This window comes from Sorex fumeus, unplaced genomic scaffold, assembly GCF_029834395.1.
Source record: "Sorex fumeus unplaced genomic scaffold, SorFum_2.1 ptg000051l, whole genome shotgun sequence".
In the NCBI taxonomy this organism is placed as follows: Eukaryota; Metazoa; Chordata; class Mammalia; order Eulipotyphla; family Soricidae; genus Sorex; species Sorex fumeus.
In genome coordinates, this window is record NW_026606108.1 from 10,302,325 (window position 1) to 10,325,795 (window position 23,471).

Here is a 23,471-nt window from a genome sequence, read left to right on the forward strand (position 1 = left end):
GAGAGGATCTCTCTCCTATGTGGGATATAAAGAAACCTCATAGGGGAATATCAAATGATCAATGGCAATAGCGATAAAGAGCAGGAGGATGGTCTTCATTAGGAAGTTGACCACTGGGGCATGGATGGGGTGGATAAGTTAGGGAAGGTAATATTAGGACAATGGGGAAGGAGACAAAGTCCTGCCACAGAGGCAGGCTGGGGAAGGGATGATGGGAAACTGGTGACATTGGTGGAAGGTCGGGGACACTAGAACAGGGATTGGTTTTGGAATGATGTATGCCTGAAATGTAATCATAAATATCTCTGTAACTTTGTAATTCATAGTGATTCAATTATAAAAATTAATTCAGGGACCAGAGAGAAAGTACAGATGGTTAGGCATTTTCCTTGCAAGTGTAAACGTAGGCTCTATCCACACCACCTCACATAGTCAGTCTCTTGAGCCTCACCCAGAGTGATTCCTAAGCATAAAGTCAGGGGTAAGCCCTGGTCACTTCAGGGTGTCTCAAAAACAAAACGAAATTTGTATATATAGTCTAATACTCAGTTTCTTTTTACCAGCATGATAATTTAGTAGCATACTACTCTTATGTATTCATATCCCATCAATTTTTTCAGAGTCCTCAGAATTCAGAGAATATTCAGAGACCAAACCCAATGCTCTAGTTTAGTATAAGTTAGATAAAACGTGGAAAGCATATTCCACTTAAAACGTGAAACAAAGTTTATTTTAGGATCATGTCAATTTCATATATTTTTAATTTTAAAATTATGGCCCTAGATTAACTTATTAGGATAAATTTATTAAGAAAAATGCAATGTTTATTTGAGGAGTCAGAGTTGGGCACATTCATATTAATTGGCAGCAGCTTTATAAATTTGAGGGTTTTGCGCTGGAAGTTACTCATTTAAATAATTAAACCTTCAGGAAAAGAGATTGCAATATAATTTAACGTAAGGAAAAACACCTCTATGTCATATAGCCAAAATACATTGTAAAACCAATAACTTCATTTTTCAAAATAAATGATTTTTATTATTATAAAACCCACTAACAAATATTACTTGTAATTATGCCCAAGGAGCAATGTGAAAAGCAACAGAAATGATCAACAAGAGCTTCCCAGTGGGCTTTGTACTTCTCGGCTTTTCTGAGTGGCCGCTCTTAGAAATGGTTCTCTTCTGGATTGTGATTCTCTTCTATATCATGATTGTCTTTGGGAATCTGACGATTATCTTGATCTCCTTCATGGATCCTCGCCTTCATACTCCCATGTACTTCTTTCTTAGCAATCTTTCTGTTTTGGAGATCTGTTTCACCACCACCTCAGTGCCTCAGATGCTGTTCAACTTGTGGGGGCCAGACAAAAGCATTACCTACGCGGGCTGTGTCATCCAACTATGTGTGTTTCTCTGTCTTGGCGCCACTGAAGGAATCTTGTTGGTGGTGATGGCCTTTGACCGTTATATCGCTATTTGCCAGCCTCTGCGTTACACGATCATCATGCACCCCACGCTGTGTTGGAAGCTGGCACTCATAGCCTGGCTGTCCGGTGTGATGGAGTCTATGATTCAATCTTCCATTACATTCCAGCTGCCCTTCTGTTCTCACCATCACCTGGATGATTTTCTGTGTGAGGTTCCGGCCCTTATACGTTTGGCCTGCGGAGACACCTCTGCAAACGAATGGCAGATGACTGCCTCTGCTATCGTCTTCACTATTGTTCCCGTGGGGTTGATTCTGACTTCCTATGGTTACATAGGTAAAGCTATAGGTAAAATGCAGTCAGAGGAGGGAAGACAGAAAGCCATTGCGACCTGTTCTTCTCACCTCATTGTAGTTTTCATGTTTTATGGGACCGTGGCCGTGGTCTACACAGACCCTAAGAATCACTTTCTATCAAAGCATGGCAAGTTCTTCACATTTTTCTACACCATAGTTACACCTTTATTAAACCCTCTCATCTACACTTTAAGGAACAAAGAGGTAAAAAATGCCTTGAGAAGACTGTTAAGGAAGGGGATTAGCTTACAAGAAAGGTAATCAATGATCTGAATGAAAAGGAAATGGAAAAATTATAATATCCTCTCAAACCCATGATATTCTCTCAGACAAATAAGATTATGCTTTGCAAATCACGATAATTTTGCTATTCTTGTATATCTTACTTATCATGTTGCAAACAAAGCAAAGCAAATGCAAATGTACTGACACATTATTGGGCCATGGTAATTTTTAAAGTGTATTTTTCCAGAGAATTATAATTCTCAAAAAATCAACTGTAGAAGAATGCATTATTATTCACTCCATAATACACCCATAAGTAATAGGGTATTCTAGGGGAGGAAGGGGGATAGTACAGCTATTAAGGAGCTTGCCAATCAGACTCTAACTCCTTTTACCCTGTATGCTCCCCTGAACACCTCTAGGAGTGATCTCTGGGTGTAGAGACAGAAGGAAGCCTTCAGATAGTTTTACTATTAGATACTCTATTTACTATTTCAATACTCTAAATTTGAGACATTGCAATTAAAATATGACTAAGACTCCTGATGACAAAACATGAGTATTAAATAGAAATATTTTTTTTATTATTCAAGAAAAATAAAATTTAAACCAAGATTATATTCCTTTTATCTTTCATTTGAGTTACTGTGACTCGAGTAATTAGGTCATTGAATATTTATGAGTAAAATTTAACTTTATCAGTTGAGAACCAAACTAAGAAAATAAACTATATGTAGTAGGCTACAACTATTGACACTTAGCTGATAAACTTCAGGGAGTTATGAGGCTTTGAGTACATGAAGAGTACATGTACATAAGAGTACATGAAGGCTTTGCTGCCCACAGGTAAGCCCCACGTCTCAGTTTTTCTGGGATCACACACAGTCAAGTTGGCAATTATTTAAAACATAAAATGAACACTATCAAGTTAGAAGTCTGAATTCTCGTTAGTTTTGGTTTTTCGAAGGGGAACATGGGGCGATTTTTGAGAATTTGTAATGCTCCCTTTCTTATTTAAGCTGGCATAGGAATTCATGTATTTATTTTGTACTAGTATATGTGCTTGAGCAAAATTTGTGGATTTCTAGTAAGTATTTTATATTTCATTTATAATTTTAACTTACAGAAAACATATTTCAAGTCTATTTGACAGCATAGGAAATAATTTTGAATAATCAAAATGTGCAGCCAGAGAGATAATATAGGGTAATATAGGGGTAGGGGACGTGTCTTTACAAAGTAAACCCAGAATCCACATTTGGTCCCATGAGCCCAACCAAGAGTGATCCCTGAGCACAGAGACAGGAGCACAGCCTGGTGTGACCCCAAAAAACATTAAAATAAAAATGTACGCGTGTATCTAAAGTATATATATAGAAAAAGTAGTGAATGTCATGCTGAAATCTATGTGTTGAAAACAGCTACAATTCATGTGATTAAGCTACAGCAGAATGGCATAGATAAAAGTTGTTCTTCCCTAGATTCATTAATTCCCTTTTCCCAAATACTAAATTCTTTTAAGCATTCTGTAGTATGAATTCAGAAGTCACACACACACACATTTAACAACAACAACAAAAGTGACTGCTGACTATGCTATTTGCTTTTTTTCCTAATCCCATTATTCTGGAATTTACTCATGATGGCAAAGGTTCAAAAAGTTAGCTTTGGAGTTAGGGATTAGGGATAAAGCTCAAGTGTTAGATCATATGGACTAAGCCTGGAGTTTGGTTTGTTTTGGGGCCACAAATCAACGCTCAGGGGTTACTCCTGGCTCTATGCTCAGAAATTACTTCGGTGGTGCTTGGGGGACACAATGGGATAACGGAGCTTGAACCAGGTTGACTGCATGCAAGCGCCTTACTCCCTGTCACCGTACAATCCCCTCGGCCTTAAGTTTGATTCTTGGTTCTGCACAGTCTCCAAGCATCTGCAGATCTAACCCAACTTGCATTCAAATACTACCAGGAGGCCCTTTAACTTTATTTTTTAAAATTTTTATTAGTGAAACACCTTTAACTTCTTAAAAAAAGTCTCTTTCAATATTTAACTATGGGTCTCTGGAACAGGAATAATAAATGAGTTTACATGAAGGCAATGGTGGGACATGGGTGTGGCTGCAGTGGCTTCTGGAAGTGCAGAAGTATGGAAAGGTGTAGGGAGGTTCCCTACCCCAACTCCAAAAAGATCTGCAGTTTTTAGCACAAAAACCTGATGTACCTGAAGTTTTTTTGTAGGTTAATATCTCTGTGGAGGTCAGTTGTAAACTAATGGAGTACAGCCGGAGGCATGCAGCAGCTATTGGGGTGTGATCATGGAAGCCAGTACTTTGTTAGGGTAGAATCTCCCAAGATCGCCCTGGAGATCTCAACTGGGACCTAATAGATTAGAAATTTTTGAAGCTAGTTGATTTTCTTCAAGATTTAATTATGAGTCTCTGGAATAGGAGGCCCATTAATTCTTGAACGACCTCTATCAAGCACTTCTTTGCCAACTCAAGAATAGAACCACTGAACCACTTGGCCAAGTCAACAATCATATTTAGGAGAGATGCCAATGATATAACTCCAATAGAAATCACTGTCATCCCGTTGATCGTCAAATTACTCAAGCGGGTGCCAGTAACATCTCTTCCTCCCAGCTCTGAGATTTTAGCAGCCTCTTCTTACTTGTCTTTTCCCCATTATTGGAGGCTCTTTCAGGGTCAGGGGAATGAGACCTGTTGTTTTTACCGTATTTGGCATATTGAATATGCCAGCCAATAGAAAAATAGAAATAATGAGTAGAATTTAACTAGGTGAAATATGTATTAAAATTGAAAGACAATTTAAAGAGTTATTTGTTAATGTTAAATAATATCTGCAAAAATTCTAGAAAAACAAGAGATATGATGTAAGCCCGTGGCTATATATCAAAAAATATTCACAGAAAACTCCAAGGAAAATATTTTTAGGATATTTTACAATCTTAGAAAATAAGCATTTTTAAACCAATCTGAAGGGAATTGGTGAGATCAACACAATTTTAGCTAAAAATTGTAATACCAGGGGACCAATTTGAATAACAGAAAATGAATAAGAATACAGACGTAAATGATCACTTGAATAAATGTAAGATGAAATTTCAGAATAAATGACTACAGAAAACATTTTATATGGAATCTTTATATATGCCATACTTTTTAATTCTCCTGGATAAATTTAAAAGGGATCATTGCATATATAGTAGTTATATTTCTTTAATCAGGGAAAATTTCTCTTCCTCTGTCTCTAAGAATTCATTACGTAAAGTTTATATTTTATTTCAGTAAATGGTAGATAATATTATTCTCAAATAATAGATACAAATTATTTCTTGCTAATTCTAAAATGGGCCAGAGTGTTAGCATAGTGGGTAAGGCATTTGCCTTGTACATGGCCGACCCGGGTTTGATTCGTCCGCCCCTCTCAGAGAGCCCGGTAAGCTACCGAGAGTATGCTGCCCGCACAGCAAAGCCTGGCAAGCTACCCATGAGGTATTCTATGCCAAAAAACAGTAACAAGTCTCACAATGGAGATGTTACTGGTGCCCTAGAGCAAATCGATGAACAACAGGAGGACAGTGCTACAGTGCTACAGTGTAATTCCAAAATATCTTTTTTTTTCCTTTTGACTACACTTAAAATTTGGTATGTTAATATCTGTTGTAACTGTTACTAATTTCTTTTTATTTCTGTCTTTGTAGTGACAACATTCAGTGATCCTCTGGCTTATGGTTCTCTGAACAAAGGATGGGTCAAATAGTCTCAGGGTTTTAAATGTACTAGGTATTATTCCACTTTCCTGGCCCCTGTTACTGTTATTATTACTGGTGAGGAAAGTAGTGGTAGTGATGTTTCTCTGGATATAAATAACCTGATAGTGTTCCCTTGTTACAAAAATAAAAATAAAAGTTTTCCTTTCCTAATTCCAACTAACATTCACACAGTAGAAACTAAATTACTGTATGTCTATATTCCAAAATAATCAGTAAAAATAAAATGTGGCATTCAGAAATACCAATTTATCTAATGTGTTATTTTAAAAGATGAATGAGTTTACCAAATCCATTGAACCCAGCTGTAGAAAGCAGATCATTTCACAATGCTTTTTCAGCACGGCTGAGTTTGGGGGGGGGTAAAGTCTAAATAATAATGGTGCAACTTTTATCAAAACAATGTAGCTAGTCAAAGTAGACAGAGTGTTAACTAGAATTCATCTACCCCACAGACATTGGCGGGGGGGTTGGGAGGTGGGGATTTATTGGGGTTCTTCGTGGTGAAAAATAAGTGTTGGTAAAGGGAATTGTGATTGATATTTGCATGACTGAGACCTAAACTTGAAAGCTTTGTAATTTTTCCCACAGCGATTCAATAAATAAATAAATAAATTAAAAAAAAAGAAAACAAAAGTAAAAAGCAAGGCAATGGACCACAGAACTGAGGTTATCAAGTAGAGAGGAGGGGGAGTGGATAGAAAAACAATGTATTACAAGTGACATTAATGAAGCTGAAGCAATAGTACAGTGCTTAGGGTACTTGCCTTGCACACATCTGACCCCGGTTTGATCCTTAGCTTCCCATTTGCAGAGCCAGGAGTAACACCTGAACATCTCTGTGTGTGTCCCAGAAAGCAAAACACACACGCACACACACAAAACCCACAAAAGAAGTGACATTAGTGGCAGTAATGGATGGTATTTGCCATTTTAGTGACAGTAAAAGCATAGTAATTATGAATAGCAAAATAATAAACAGCATTATTGTAACCATCTTATCCCAATACTGAAAAGGAAGTTTGTGAGATCTTTAATACCCAAACTTAGATTCTTAGAAAGGTATTGGAAGGGAGAGGAAAGGGAACCTGGGAACAATGGTGGAGGAAAATTGACACTAGTGGTGGGATTGATGCTACAATATTTTATGTCTAAAAATTAGCTATGAGTAACTAAGTGAATTATGGTGCTTTAATAAAAATAAAATTAAACAAAATTAAAAAATGAAATGTTCTTGGCTTAATAATAAAAGAAAATGAAGTTTGTGAGCATCCTTGTGACATAAATACAGCACACACATAAAAACTGAACAGAGCTAGCAACTTGCAAAGGATCGCAAAGAAAATGCATTAAAGAAACCAGTCATTAGTCCAGGGTGAGATAAACCTGTCCATGGCAAAATAGTGGCCAAGTCCAAGACTAAGGAAAAATTCTTGTGGGGGTGTTGGGGGTGGGGGAGAATCAATCACTGAAAGAGAAAGGGATAAGTATACAAGTTCAGTAAACATAATGAACAAAAAAAAAGCCAATAGATAGTGGGAAGTGAATGAACACAAGTAACTTAGTAAACACTTATTTTGTCCCAAAACTCCTTAAGGGAAAAGCAGACCTAGGGTTTGAGTTCAACACAATGGACTGGCTTCCGGAACAAGAAGGGAGTATCTATTGCTGATACTATTACTGATACTATACTATGAAAGGTTTTCTATGTCCTTTCAATGTTCAACAGATATTGACATGGGAACTAAAGTGGACCTGTTTCTCCTGAGAGGTTAGTTTTAAGGTGATGAGCTTTCCGGTTTATCACAGAATTGAATATTGTTTTGGAACTCAGGAACCCTAGAGTCTCAGGACTTGTTAAACACAACAAACGCTGCAGTCACACCTGGCCTTGAGTAGGAGCAGCCCATTTACAGAGCTAAATATCACCCAGCACAGTTGTGACTCAGCCCTGGCAGGAACATAATCTCAGCCTCCACCCCTGTATAGTTTTCTATCCTAGCTCTACCTGGCAGACAGTCTGACAATTTTTAAAATTTTTTTATTTTTTAATTGTTTTTATTAGTGAAACACCATGAGGTACAGTTGTAGACTTACAATTTTTTGTGCTTGGGTTTCAGTTATACAATGATTGAGTACCCATCCCTCCACCAGTGCCCATTCTCCACCTCCAGTGCTCCCAGTATCCCTCCCACCCCCCCATCCACCCATCTCACCCCACCCCTGTGGTAGGGCATTCCCTTTTGTTTTTTCTCTCCTTTTGGGTGCTGTGGTTTGCAAAAGAGGCATTGAGTGGCAATCATGTTCGACAGTCTGACAAATTTTGATGCACAGGTTAAAACTAAGGAAGTACTAGAGAGTGAATGTGCCATACTGCTTTTTTTTTTAAAAAAAAACTGTATCACTGTGAGATACAGTTACAAAGTTTCAATCATAAAATCAAACACCCATCTCTCCACCAGTACACATTCTCCACCACCAATGTCCCCAGTATACCCCCTGCCTTTCCCACCCTCCCCCGTCTCCATGGAAGACAATTTTCCCCCATATTCTCTCTCTACTTTTGTGCATTATGGTTTGCAACACAGATAATGAGAGGTTATCACATTTGTCCTATATCTACTTTCAGCACACATCTCCCATACCGAATGATTCCTCCAACCATCATTGTCTTAGTGATCCCTTCTATATTCCAGTTGCCTTCCCCCCAGCTCATGAGACAGGCTTCAAACTATGGGGAAATATTCCTGGCCCTTGTGTCTGCTGTCCTTGGGTGTCAGTCTCATATTATGTTATTTTGTATTCCAAAAATGAGTGCAGTCCTTCTATGTCTGTACCTCTCTTTCTGACTCATTTCATTTAGCATGATACTATCCGTGTTCATCTACTTATTGTGTAAACTCAAAAAGACTGCAGTGGTCTATCTCTCCTGCTGCCTGTGTTCGGTAGTATCATGCCACTTTCCCCCTCCCGGGGAAGGTGAATGGAGATGGGGAGACGAAGGAAGGCACTTTGTTGGCCCCTTATTAGGTGCATATACATTTAGGAGTGTAAGTTCTTCCTGCTGTACAGATCCCTGATTGATAAAAAATGACCTTCACTGTCTCATATGACCTTCAATCTGAAATCAATGTGGTCTGATACCAGAATGTCTACTCCAGCTTTTTTAAGGGAGCTGTTTTTCTGTAAAATTGTTTTCCAGTCTTTGACTTTGAGTCTGTGTTTGCTCTGACTGTTCAGATGTCTTTCTTGCAGGCAGCAGAATGTTGAGCTTAATTTTCTGATCCATCCTGTGACTCTGTGTCTTTTAATTGGTGCGTTTAGCCCATTGACATTGAGAGAGATTATTGTTATGGGGTTTTGTCCCATCTTTCTGCTGAAGTTTGATATATTTGAGGGGTTTGACTTGTCTTAAAGTAGACCGTTTAGTTGTTATTGTAATCATGGTTTTGATTCTAGGAAGTTCCTGAGTTGTTGTTTGTCTGTGAAACTGCGTGTTGTTCCTTCTGTTATGAATGAGAGTCTTGCTGGGTAAAGCATTTTTGGTGAGGCATTTATTTCATTGAGTTTTTTCACTATATCCCTCCACTGTGTTTGGGTCCTGTCGGTTTCATCAGATAAGTCAGCTGTCAATCTTAAGGATGCACCATTATAGGCAATTTCTTTCTTTGATTTTGCTGCTTTCAGAATTTTGTCTCTAAGGTTTTTGTCATTTTGATCAGGATGTGTCTTTGGGTATTTTTATTTGGATTTCTCCCAGCTGGTACCCTTTGGGCCTCCTGAATCTGCTTGCATGTGCTCCTCAGCTCTGGGAACGTCTTAGCAAGTGATGTCTTTGAAAGTTTCTTCTTCGTCAGGGTTTTCTTCCTGTCCCTCTGGGACTCCAATGATTTTTATGTTATTCCTTTTGGCTTCATCTCGATTTTGTCTTGATGTCTGTTGGTTCATTGTGAGTTTCTTTTCCATTTTCTGCTGTTGTCTGGAGAGTCTCTGTACTTCATCTTGGAGTTCACTGATTTTGTGCTCAGTAGCTGTTACTCCAGTGATTTTTCAATTCACCTACCAGGTTTTTCAGATATGTCATTTTGGTTTATAATGTTGTTTGTATTTGCCACATTTCTGCTCTCGAATCCTCTTGTATCTTATTTTCTTATTTGTGGTGCATTCCATTGTTTTTTTTTAAATTTTTTATTTTTTTTAGCTCCCTATGCATCCTCAGTAGCTCCCTTCTAAATTCTTTGTCAGAGAGGTTGTCTAGTGCTTCACTACTGGTTGGGTCTTCTGGGCTAGTTTCTTCACTAACTGAGCTTTGTGGGCTTCTGTGTTGCTCCACCATTGTTACCTGTGCGGTTTAGACTTTCATGTTCACTGTTACTGTTTTTTTTTTTGTATAATATTAATTGAGGTGGGGCTAATGAATTATTGGCCTAATGTGTTTCTGGTGATCAGGTTACACTAGTGAGAGTTCCACCTAAGACACTAATGTATGGTTTTTATGGGATATGGAGGGGTAGAATAATTCATGGACGCTAATGCAGCCATGGCTCCGGACTCCATCCACACTGGGTCTGTATCTGGATAGGGGGAGATTAAGTGGGTCCTTGAGTGTTGGCTGCTATTGGTACAGTCCGTCTGGGTTCCTGTTCCCCGGAGGTCTGGGCTTAAAAATTGGCTCTGCCTGAGCTCAGCTGTGTAGCTCCGAAATTGATAAGAAATTTAATTGACCAGAAAGCCTTAAAAGGTACTACACAAAAATCCCTTTTAATTTTTTTTTTTGTGAATCACCATGAGATAGTTATGAAGTTTTCATGATGGAGTTTTAGTCACAAAATGATTGAACACCCATCTCTCCACCAGTGCACACGTTCTATCACCAAAGTCCCCAGTATCCCTCCCACCATCTCCACTGGGACCGCAACCCCTGCCTCCATGGCAGACAATTTCCTTCTTACTCTCTCTCTACCTTTGGGCATTATGGATGAAACTCCCTTTTAACTTAGTCCTATACTAAGTTCCTCCCCACTTGAGGAGCTCCTTTTCTTTTCACTTCTACTTTCCAATAAACTTTTCACCGCTCGAGCAAACTTTTCTACTTTCCAAAAAAAAAATAGAAAAATTGGTAATAATACAGGCTACGTAATAAGAAAAAACACTCAAAAACCTCTAACAAATAACTGAGCCTCACTGCTGGAGAAACTAGGGAAAGAAAATTTGGTGGTGGGTGTGGTATTGGAAAATCACATGCATAGAATTCTATCAACTATATCATAAATAATGATGGTTCTACGAAAGAAGATACTATGACTCTTTACACAGAAACTGTAGTCATAACTTGGTCATAAAACTGGTGACTAAATTCTCTACTTTATGGCATCACTCTTGATTTTGATTTTAATGATTTGAATGTCAGAGACATTAAGTTTTAGATTTTGCATTCTTTATGTAATCTTTCTGGTTTTTTCTTTTTCTTTTAATTTTTGCTTTTGGTGTTGTTGGGCTACACCTGGTGGTCCTTAGGAATTACTACTGGCTCTTCATGCAGAAATCACAACAGTGATTCTCTGGAAGAACATATGGGATGTTGGGTATCAAACCTAGGCCATTTTTGTGGTGTATACTCAAGGGCTTAGGGGTTAACCTGGCTCCGTGTTCAGGCGTCCAAATAGTGCCAAAGCCACTGTGATGGAATTCAGTAGCCTCCAGAGCCACTGCTGGCTATCCTTTGGGGGTTCCAGGACTATATGCAGTGATTCTCAGGAGGCTGTGTGGTGCTGAGAGAAATCCTGATTAGGCTTGCTACTGCAGTACTTCTAAATGCGGTACTATTACCTGGCCCCTTACAGCATTTATATATCTATGTATTTACGTTCTATTTCTTAAGTTTATATACATATAAATGAGATGGAGCGATAGCACAGCGGTAGGGCGTTTGCCTTGCACGCAGCCAACATGGCCGACCAGAGTTCGATTCCTCCGCCCCTCTCGGAGAGCCCCGCAAGCTACCGAGAGTATCTCGCCCACACGGCAGAGCATGGCAAGCTCCCCGTGATGTATTCGATATGTCAGACACAGTAACAACAAAGTCTTCGATGGAGACGTTACTGGGCCCGCTTGAGCAAATCGACGAACAACGGGAGGGCATTTACCTTTTACCTTTTATTTTACTTTTTACTTGAGACATCACTTTATAGAGTAAAAACTACCTGAGAGCCGCGTGGGACGGGCACAGAGGCCCAGCTCTGGGCAACAAAGCTGAACGGCTCCAATTCCAACAGGTACAGCCCGCCCCCAAGGGCCTGGGTTCCTCTCCGGGCACGCGCAGCTAGAAACAGCCCCGAGACAGCCGGTTTTCAACCCCTGAGCCGCGTGGGACGGGCACAGAGGCCCAGCTCTGGGCAACAAAGCTGAACGGCTCCAATTCCAACAGGTACAGCCCGCCCCCAAGGGCCTGGGTTCCTCTCCGGGCACGCGCAGCTAGAAACAGCCCGGAGACAGCCGGTTTTCAACCCCTGAGCCACGTGGGACGGGCACAGAGGCCCAGCTCTGGGCAACAAAGCTGAACGGCTCCAATTCCAACAGGTACAGCCCGCCCCCAAGGGCCTGGGTTCCTCTCTGGGCACGCGCAGCTAGAAACAGCCCCGAGACAGCCGGTTTTCAACCCCTGAGCCGCGTGGGACGGGCACAGAGGCCCAGCTCTGGGCAACAAAGCTGAACGGCTCCAATTCCAACAGGTACAGCCCGCCCCCAAGGGCCTGGGTTCCTCTCCGGGCACGCGCAGCTAGAAACAGCCCCGAGACAGCCGGTTTTCAACCCCTGAGCCGCGTGGGACGGGCACAGAGGCCCAGCTCTGGGCAACAAAGCTGAACGGCTCCAATTCCAACAGGTACAGCCCGCCCCCAAGGGCCTGGGTTCCTCTCCGGGCACGCGCAGCTAGAAACAGCCTCGAGACAGCCGGTTTTCAACCCCTGAGCCGCGTGGGACGGGCACAGAGGCCCAGCTCTGGGCAACAAAGCTGAACGGCTCCAATTCCAACAGGTACAGCCCGCCCCCAAGGGCCTGGGTTCCTCTCCGGGCACGCGCAGCTAGAAACAGCCCCGAGACAGCCGGTTTTCAACCCCTGAGCCGCGTGGGACGGGCACAGAGGCCCAGCTCTGGGCAACAAAGCTGAACGGCTCCAATTCCAACAGGTACAGCCCGCCCCCAAGGGCCTGGGTTCCTCTCCGGGCACGCGCAGCTAGAAACAGCCCCGAGACAGCCGGTTTTCAACCCCTGAGCCGCGTGGGACGGGCACAGAGGCCCAGCTCTGGGCAACAAAGCTGAACGGCTCCAATTCCAACAGGTACAGCCCGCCCCCAAGGGCCTGGGTTCCTCTCCGGGCACGCGCAGCTAGAAACAGCCCCGAGACAGCCGGTTTTCAACCCCTGAGCCGCGTGGGACGGGCACAGAGGCCCAGCTCTGGGCAACAAAGCTGAACGGCTCCAATTCCAAACAGGAGACATTCCCAACTCCTCGCCCAGTGCCAGGGACTCTTTCCGGAGCCGCGGCCGCTAACGCGGCCGCGAAATATTTTCCCACTACATATGCCATAGGAACCATAACCTAACTTCTTAGATGGAAACTTCTCTATTTTAGCTCAGCCACTAGAAATACAGTTGCCAATAACTCATAAGCCTATCTTAACTCACACTGCATATCAAGCAGAATAGTAACACTGAACGTGAAGGACTAAACCACACCTCTCACAATGGTAAAGCAACGCAAAAGCCCACCAAACATTCATATTGAAGAGTCTAGCCCAGATGACACCAACAGTACTGTAGTGTTAGACAACCTCTCTGACAAGGAATTCAGAAGGGAGCTACTTAGGATGCTTAGGGAATTAAAAGAAACAATGGAAAGCAATGCCAATAGAAGACAAGAGGATCTAAAGGCAGAAATGAGGAAAATGCAATCAGAAATGTCAGACCTGAAAAATCTCGTAGGCGAATTGAAAAGCTCAGTGGAAGGCCTCAGCAGCAGAGTAACAGCGGCTGAGAACAGAATCAGTGAGCTCGAAGATGAAGTTCAGAGACTCTCCCGAAAAGAGCAGAAAATGGAAAAGAGACTCACAATTCGGGAACAGATGGCAAGAGAAGATCGTGATGAAGCCAAGAGGGGTAACATAAGAATTATTGGAGTCCCAGAGGGACAGGAAGAAAACCTCGATGAAGAAGAAACTGTCAAAGACATCATTGCTACAACATTTCCAGAGCTGAAGAAAACTTGTGACCACATTCAGGAGGCCCGAAGGGTACCAGCTAGAAGAAACCCAAATAAAAATACCCCAAGACACATTCTGATCAAAATGACCAAAACCTTAGACAGAGACAAAATTCTGAAAGCAGCAAGATCGAAGAAAGAAATCTCTTACAAAGGAGCATCCTTAAAATTCACAGCTGATTTTTCTGATGAAACCCTCATGGCCCGAAAACAGTGGTGGGACATAGTAAAAAAACTCAATGAAATAAATGCCTCCCCCAAAATACTTTTCCCAGCAAGACTCTCATTCATAATAGAAGGAACAACACACAGTTTCACAGACAAACAACAGCTCAGGAACTTCATAGACTCAAAACCATGGTTACAAGAACAACTAAATGGGCTACTTTAAGGCAAGAAAGGCCCCTCAAATACACCAAATTTTAACATAACAATGGGACAAAATCCCATAACAATAATCTCTCTCAATGTCAATGGGCTAAACGCACCAATTAAAAGACATAGAGTGGCAGGATGGATTAGAAAATTGAACCCAACATTCTGCTGCCTGCAAGAAACGCATCTCAATAGTCAAAGCAAACACAGACTCAGAGTCAAAGGCTGGAAAACAATCCTACAGGCAAACAGCTCCCATAAAAAAGCTGGGGTAGCCATCCTTATATCAGACCACATTGATTTCAGAGTGAGGAAGGTCATAAGAGACAGTGAAGGCCATTACTTATTGATCAGAGGATCTGTACAACAGGAAGAACTTACAATAATAAATGTGTATGCACCTAATGAGAGACCAGCAAAGTACTTAAAACAACTACTCATAGATTTGGAAAAAGACATCAATAGCAACACAATACTAGTGGGAGACTTCAACACTGCTTTGTCACCTCTTGATAGATCAACCAGACTCAAGCTTAGCAAGGACATACTTCATTTGAGGGAAACAATGGAAGAAAGGGACTTAGTAGATATATACAGGACACTTCATCCACAAAAAGCTGAATACACATTCTTCTCAAGCGTACATGGAACATTCTCCAAGATAGACCACATGCTGAGCCACAAAACATGCCTCCATAAAATTAAGAAGGTAGAGATTGTATCAACAATCTTCTCAGACCATAATGCGCTGAAATTAGAAGTAAATCACACACAAAAACAGAAAACTAAATCAAACACCTGGAAATTAAACAGTGCACTATTGAACAACGAGTGGATTAGACAGGAAATCAAAGAGGAAATCAAAAGATTCCTAGAAACGAAGGAAAATGAGAACACGAGTTACCAAAACTTATGGGACACAGCAAAGGCTGTGTTAAGAGGAAAGTTTATAGCTCTACAAGCATTCCTCAGGAAGGAGGAGCGAGCACACATAAGTAACCTAACCTCACAGCTTAAGAGCTTGGAGAAGGACCAAAAAAAGGAGCACAACCCGAACAGGAGAAAGGAAATAATAAAACTCAGAGCAGAGATTAACGAGATGGAAACCCAAAAAACAATCCGAAAGATCAATGAAACCAAGAGCTGGTTCTTTGAGAAAATTAACAAGATCGATAAGCCTCTAGCCAAACTCACAAAGAAAGGGAGAGAGAAAACCCTAATAAACCGAATCAGAAATGAAAAGGGGGTCATTACAACAGAAACCACAGAAATTCAGAGGATCCTCAGGGAGTACTTTGAGAAGCTTTATGCCACGGAACATCAAAACCTCGAGGAAATGGATAAATTCCTAGACTCCTACAGACTCCCAAGGCTGAACCAAGAAGACCTGGAATACCTGAACAGACCTATCACCATCAAGGAAATTGAAATGGTAATAAAAAGTCTCCCCAAGCACAAAAGTCCTGGCCCGGATGGATTCACTAGTGAATTCTTCCAAATCTTTAAAGAGGACTTACTCCCAATACTCTTTAAGCTTTTCCACGAAATTGAAATATCAAAAACACTTCCAAACAGTTTCTACGAAGCAAATATCACACTGATACCAAAAGCAGACAGAGATACCACAAAGAAAGAGAATTACAGGCCGATATCCCTGATGAACACAGATGCAAAGATCCTCAACAAACTACTAGCAAATAGAATCCAACTACTCATCAAAAAGATCATACACCATGACCAAGTAGGATTCATCCCAGGGATGCAAGGATGGTTCAACATTCGGAAATCAATCAACATAATCCACCATATCAACAAAAGAAAAGATAAAAAGCATATGATCATATCAATAGATGCAGAGAAAGCATTTGATAAGATCCAGCACCCCTTTATGATGAAAACCCTAGCCAAAATGGGTATAGAGGGGACCTTCCTCAACATAATTAAAGCCATCTACCACAAGCCTACAGCAAGCATCATCCTCAATGGGGAAAAACTGAGAGCCTTCCCTCTAAGATCAGGGACGAGACAGGGATGCCCACTCTCTCCACTGCTGTTCAATATAGTACTGGAAGTACTTGCAATAGCGATTAGGCAGGAAAAAGATATTAAGGGCATTCAGGTAGGAAAGGAAGAAATCAAGCTCTCACTATTCGCAGATGATATGATACTCTACTTAGAGAACCCAATAACTTCCACCAAAAAACTCTTAGAAACAATAGGCTCGTATAGTAAAGTTGCAGGTTATAAAATCAATACCCAAAAGTCCATGGCTTTCCTATACGCAAACAGTGAGAGAGAAGAAAGCAACATGAAAAAAACAATCCCATTCACAATTGTGCCCCAGAAAATCAAGTACCTAGGAATCAGCTTAACTAAGGAAGTAAAGGACCTGTACAAAGAAAACTACAAAACGCTACTTCAGGAAATAAAAGAGGACATGAGGAAATGGAAAGATATCCCCTGCTCATGGGTCGGGAGACTTAACATTGTCAAAATGGCAATACTACCGAAAGCATTGTATAAATTCAATGCAATCCCTATAAGGATACCCATGACATTCTTCAAAGAAATGGAGCAAACACTCTTGAAATTTATATGGAACAATAAGCCCCCACGAATAGCTAAAGCAATTCTTGGGAAAAAGAAAATGGGAGGAATCAACCTCCCGAACTTCAAACTGTACTACAAAGCAGTAATAATTAAAACAGCATGGTACTGGAACAAAGGCAGAACTGCAGACCAATGGAACAGGGTTGAATACACTGACATCTCTCCTCAATCATATGCTCATCTAATCTTTGATAAAGGTGCAAGTAATGTGAAGTGGAGTAAGGAAAGCCTCTTTAATAAATTGTGTTGGCCACCCAAAAGGAGAGAGAGAACACAGGGGATTGCCCTGCCACAGAGACGGGGGGATGGGGGGATGGGGGTGGGAGGGATATTATCCATGGTGGTGGAAAATGGGCACTGGTGGAGGGATGGGTATCTGATCATTGTATAATTGAAACCAAAGCACAAAAAATTGTAAATCTACAACTTTAAAAAAAATAAAATAAAATAAAGGGGGAAAAAAAAAAAAAATAAATTGTGTTGGCATCACTGGACGGCTACATGCAAAAAAATAGGCTCAGAACTCTGCCTAACACCATGTACAAAAGTAAGATCAAAATGGATTAAAGACCTCAACATCAGACCAGAAACCATAAGGTACATTGAAGATAAAGTTGGCAAAACCCTCCATGACATTGAAGCTAATGGTATCTTCAAAGATGCCACGCCACTGGCCGAGCAAGTGAAAACAGAGATAGATAAATGGGACTATCTTAAACTAAGAAGCTTCTGCACCTCCAAAGAAACAGTGACCAAAATACAAAGACAGTCTACAGAATGGGAAAGGATATTCACCGAATACACATCTGACAAGGGGTTGATATCCAGGATATACAAAATACTGGTTAAACTCCACAAGAAGAAAACATCCAACCCCATCCAAAAATGGGGCAATGAAATGAACAGAAACTTTCTCAAAGAAGAAATCCGAATGGCAAAAAAGCACATGAGAAAATGCTCTACATCATTAATCATCAGGGAGATGCAGATCAAAACCACAATGAGATACCATCTCACACCTCAGAGACTGGCCCAAATTCAAAAGAACAAAAGCAACCGATGCTGGCGTGGATGTGGCGAGAAAGGGACACTCCTTCACTGTTGGTGGGAATGTCCACTGGTTCAGCCCTTCTGGAAAACCGTATGGACGATTCTCAAAAAATTAGAAATTGAGCTCCCATTTGACCCAGCAATACCACTCCTGGGAATATATCCCAGAGAGGCAAAAATGTATAGTCGAAGTGACATCTGCACTTGTTTGTTCATTGCAGCCCTCTTTACAATAGCCAGAAACTGGAAGAAACCTGAATGCCCAAGAACAGATGACTGGTTAAAGAAACTTTGGTACATCTACACAATGGAGTACTATGTAGCTCTTAGAAAAGATGAAGTCATGAAATTTACATACAAGTGGTACAATATGGAAAGTATCATGCTAAGCGAAATGAGTCAGAAAGAGAGGGATAGACATAGAAAGATTGCATTCATCTGGGGGATATAAAGTAACAAAGTATGAGATTAATACCCAAGAATAGCTGAGATCAGCACCAGGAGGATTACTCCATAACTTAGAGGACAGCCGGGTATCCTAGAGGAAAGGGCTATTCAGATAGAGAAGGGAGCACCAAATAAAGGATGTTTGGAGGATCCTCCCAGGAGGGGAGATGCATGTCGAAAGTAGACTATGGACTGAACATGTTTGCCACTCAATGCCTCTTTTGCAGACCACAACACCCAAAAGGAGAGAGAGAACACAGGGGATTGCCCTGCCACAGAGACGGGGGGATGGGGGGATGGGGGTGGGAGGGATATTATCCATGGTGGTGGAAAATGGGCACTGGTGGAGGGATGGGTATCTGATCATTGTATAATTGAAACCAAAGCACAAAAAATTGTAAATCTACAACTTTAAAAAAAATAAAATAAAATAAAGGGGAAAAAAAAAAAACTACCTGAATAGCTTATTATAAACAATACATGAATACAATGAGTTCTCAGGTTACATATTTAATGTGAAATAAACATAATCAATTTATGATTGATTATGAGGAAACCAAAGAATTTTAGACACCTCAAGTATTACCATTATTTATAAAAATATTTCCTATTGATAATCAAAAATAATATGTTCTTGACTTAATCTTATGTGGTTTAATACGTAGTTTGTAGATGTACATAATCCATGGCTAAGTTTGCCAGTATAAGGTCATATTGAACAGAAATAAAACAGAATTAAAAGTGATTTAGGAATGTAAATGTGGAAAATCAGTAACAATTATCACTCCCAGTTAAGATAAATATAATTTCATCTTAGCTATTATTTCTCCTTAAGAGCAAGAACAAAGTCGACCACGCGGAAACAAAGCTGAAGCGCTCTGGGCATTCTCTCCTTATTCAAACAGGTACCCGGCCGGCACCCAGTGCCAGGGACCCTTTCCGGGCATGTGCAGCTAACTAGATTCCCTGAGAACAGCCGGTTTTCACCCTTGGTATCTGCAGGACGGGAACTGAGGCACACAGTGGGGAAACAAAGCTGAACTGCTTCGGGCATTCTCTCCTCATTCGAACAGGTACCCAGCTGGCTCCAGGGACCCTTTCTGGAGCCACGGCTGCTAATGTGGCCGCGAATTATTCTCCCACTACATATCCCATAGGAACCATAAATTACCCTCTTAGATGGAACCTTCTCTAGGTTATTTCAACCACAAGAAACACATTAGCCAATAATTCATTAAGCTCATCTCAATTCATTCTGCATCTCAAGCAGAATAGTAACAGTTAGCGTGAAGGTCTAAACCACACTGGTCACAATGGTAAATCAACACAAAAGCCCACCAAACTTTCTTATTGAAGAGGCTAGCCCAGAAGACACCAACAGTACTGTAGTGTTAGACAACCTTTCTGACAAGGAATTTAGAAGGGAGCTACTGAGGATGCTTAGGGAGCTAAAAGAAAGAATGGAAAGCAATGCCAATAAAAGAAAAGAAGATTTGAAGGTAGAAATGAGGAAAATGCAAACGGAAATGTCAGATCTGAAAAACCTGGTAGGCGAATTGAAAAAGTCAGTGGAAGGCCTCCGCAGCAGAGTAACAGCTGCTGAGAACAGAATCAGTGAGCTCGAAGATGAAGTTCAGAGACTCTCCAGAAAAGAGCAGAAAATGAAAAAGAGATTCACAATTCAGGAACAGATGGCAAGAGAAGATCGTGATGAAGCAAAGAGGGGATACATAAGAATTATTGGAGTCCCAGAGGGGCAGGAAGAAATCCCTGATGAAGAAGAAACTGTCAAAGACATCATTGCTACAACGTTTCCAGAGCTGAAGAAAACATGTGACCACATTCAGGCGGCCCAAAGGGTACCAGCTAGAAGAAATCCAAATAAAAATACCCAAAGACACATCCTGATCAAAATGACAAAAACCTTAGATAGAGACAAAATTCTGAAAGCAGCGAGATCAAAGAAAGAAACTTCCTACAAAGGAGCATCCTTAAGATTCACAGCTGATTTATATGATGAAACCCTCATGGCCCGAAAACAGTGGTGGGATATAGTGAAAAAACTCAATAAAATACATGCCTCACCAAAAATACTTTACCCAGCGAGACTCTCATTCATAACAGAAGGAACAACACACAGTTTCACAGACAAACAACAACTCAGGAACTTCATAAACTCAAAACCATGGTTGCAAGAACAACTAAATGGGCTACTTTAAGACAAGACAGGCCCCTCAAATACACTAAATTTCAACAGAAAATGGAACAAAACCCCATAACAATAATCTCTCTCAATGTCAATGGGCTAAACGCACCAATTAAAAAACAGAGTGGCAGGATGGATTAGAAAGTTGAACCCAACATTCTGCTTCCTGCAAGAAGCACATCTCAATAGTCAAAGCAAACATAGGCTCAGAGTCAAACAGTCCTACAGGCAAACAGCTCCCATAAAAAAGCTGGGGTAGCCATCCTAATATCAGACCACATTGATTTCAGAGTGAAGAAGGTCACAAGAGACAGTGAAGGTCATTTCTTATTGATCAAAGGATATGTACAACAGGAAGAACTTACAATAATAAATGTATATGCACCTAATGAGGAACCAGCAATGTACTTAAAACAACTATTCATAGACTTGGAGAAAGACATCAATAGCAACACAATACTAGTGGGAGACTTCAACACCACTTTATCACCTCTTGATAGATCAACCAGACTCAAGCTTAGCAAGGACATACTTCATCTGAGGGAAACAATGGAAGAAAGGGACTTAGTAGATATATACAGGACACTTCATCCTAAAAAAGCTGAATACACATTCTTCTCAAGCATGCATGGAACATTATTCAAGATAGACCACATGCTGAGCCACAAAACATACCTCCATAAAATTAAGAAGATAGAGATTGTATCAACAATCTTCTCAGACCACAGTGCGCTGAAATTAGAAGAAAATCACATGCAAAAACAGAAAACTAAATCATACATATGGAAATTAGACAGTGCACTATTGGACAATGAGTGGCTTAGAAAGGAAATCAAAGAGGAAATCAAAAGATTCCTAGAAACGAATGAAAATGAGGACATGAGTTACCAAAACTTATGGGACACAGCAAAAGCTGTGTTAAGAGAAAAGTTTATAGCTCTACAAACATTCTTCAGGAAGGAGAAGCGAGCCCACATAAGTAACCTAACCTCACAGTTTAAGAGCTTGGAGAAGGACCAACGAAAGGAGCCCAACCCAAACAGAAGGAAGGAAATAATAAAACTCAGAGCAGAGATTAACGAGATGGAAACCCAAAAAACAATCCGAAAGATCAATGAAACCAAGAGCTGGTTCTTCGAGAAAATTAACAAGATCGATAAGCCTCTAGCAAAACTCACAAAGAAAGGGAGAGAGAAAACCCTAATAAACCGAATCAGAAATGAAAAGGGGGTCATTACAACAGAAACTACAGAAATTCAAAGGATCCTCAGGGAGTACTTTGAGAAGCTTTATGGCATGGAACATGAAAACCTTGAGGAAATGGATAAATTCTTAGATTCCTACAGACTTCCTACAGACTGAACCAAGTAGACCTGGAATACCTGAACAGACCTATCACCATCAAGGAAATTGGAATGGTAATAAAAAGTCTCCCCAAGCACAAAAGTCCTGGCCCAGGTGGATTCACTAGTGAATTCTTCCAAGTCTTTAAATTACTCCAAATCCTCTTTAAGCTTTTCCATGAAATTGAAATATCAAAAACGCTTCCGGACAGTTTCTACGAAGCAAATATCACCCCAATACCAAAAGCAGACAAAGATACCACAAAGAAAGGGAATTACAGGCAAATATCCCTGATGAACACAGATGCAAAGATCCTCAACAAACTATTAGCAAATAGAATCCAACGACTCATCAAAAAGATCATACACCATGACCAAGTAGGATTCATCCCAGGGATGCAAAGATGATTTAACGTTCGGAAATTGATCAACATAATCCATCATATCAACAAAAGAAAAGATAAAAAGCATATGATCATATCAATAGATGCAGAGAAAGCATTTGACAAGATCCAGCACCCCTTTATGATGAAAACCCTCGCCAAAATGGGTATAGAGGGGACTTTCCTCATTATAGTTAAAGGCATCTACCACAAGCCTACAGCAACCATCATCCCCAATGGGGAAAAACTGAGAGCCTTCCCTCTAAGATCAGGGAAGAGACAGGGATGCCCACACTCTCCACTGCTGTTCAATATAGTACTGGAAGTACTTGCAATAGCGATTAGGCAGGAAAAAGATATTAAGGGCATTCAGGTAGGAAAGGAAGAAATCAAGCTCTCACTATTTGCAGATGATATGATACTCTACTTAGAGAACCCAATAACTTCCACCAAAAAACTCCTAGAAACAATAGACTTGTATAGTAAAGTTTCAGGCTATAAAATCAATACCTAAAAGTCCATGGCTTTCCTATGTGCAAACAGTGAAAGAGAAGAAAGTGACATAAAAATCCCATTCATAATTTTGTCCCAGAAAATCAAGTACCTAGGAATCAGCTTAACTAAAGAAGTAAAGGACCTGTACAAAGAAAACTACAAAACGCTACTTCAGGAAATAAAAGAGGACACGAGGAAATGGAAAGATATTCCCTGCTCATGGATCAGAAGAATTAACATTGTCAAAATGGCAATACTACCGAAAGCATTGTATAAATTCAATGCAATCCCTATAAGGATACCCATGACATTCTTCAAAGAAATGGAGCAAACACTCCTGAAATTCATATGGAACATTAAGCCCCCTCGAATAGCTAAAGCAATTCTTGGGAAAAAGAAAATGGGAGGAATAAATCTCCCTAACTTGAAACTCTACTACAAAGCAGTAATAATTAAAACTGCATGATACTGGAACAAAGGCAGAGCTGCAGACCAATGGAA

General features: G+C 40.6%; 1 protein-coding gene across 1 annotated transcript; it reads left to right on the top strand.

Moving 5' to 3' along the window:
- Positions 1-1,107: 1,107 nt before the first annotated feature.
- LOC130033024 (olfactory receptor 2H1-like) lies at positions 1,108-2,046 on the top strand. Its single transcript, XM_056124726.1, has one exon. It carries the CDS (start codon positions 1,108-1,110, stop codon positions 2,044-2,046), a length of 939 nt encoding a protein of 312 aa, XP_055980701.1.
- The last annotated feature ends 21,425 nt before the right edge of the window (positions 2,047-23,471 follow it).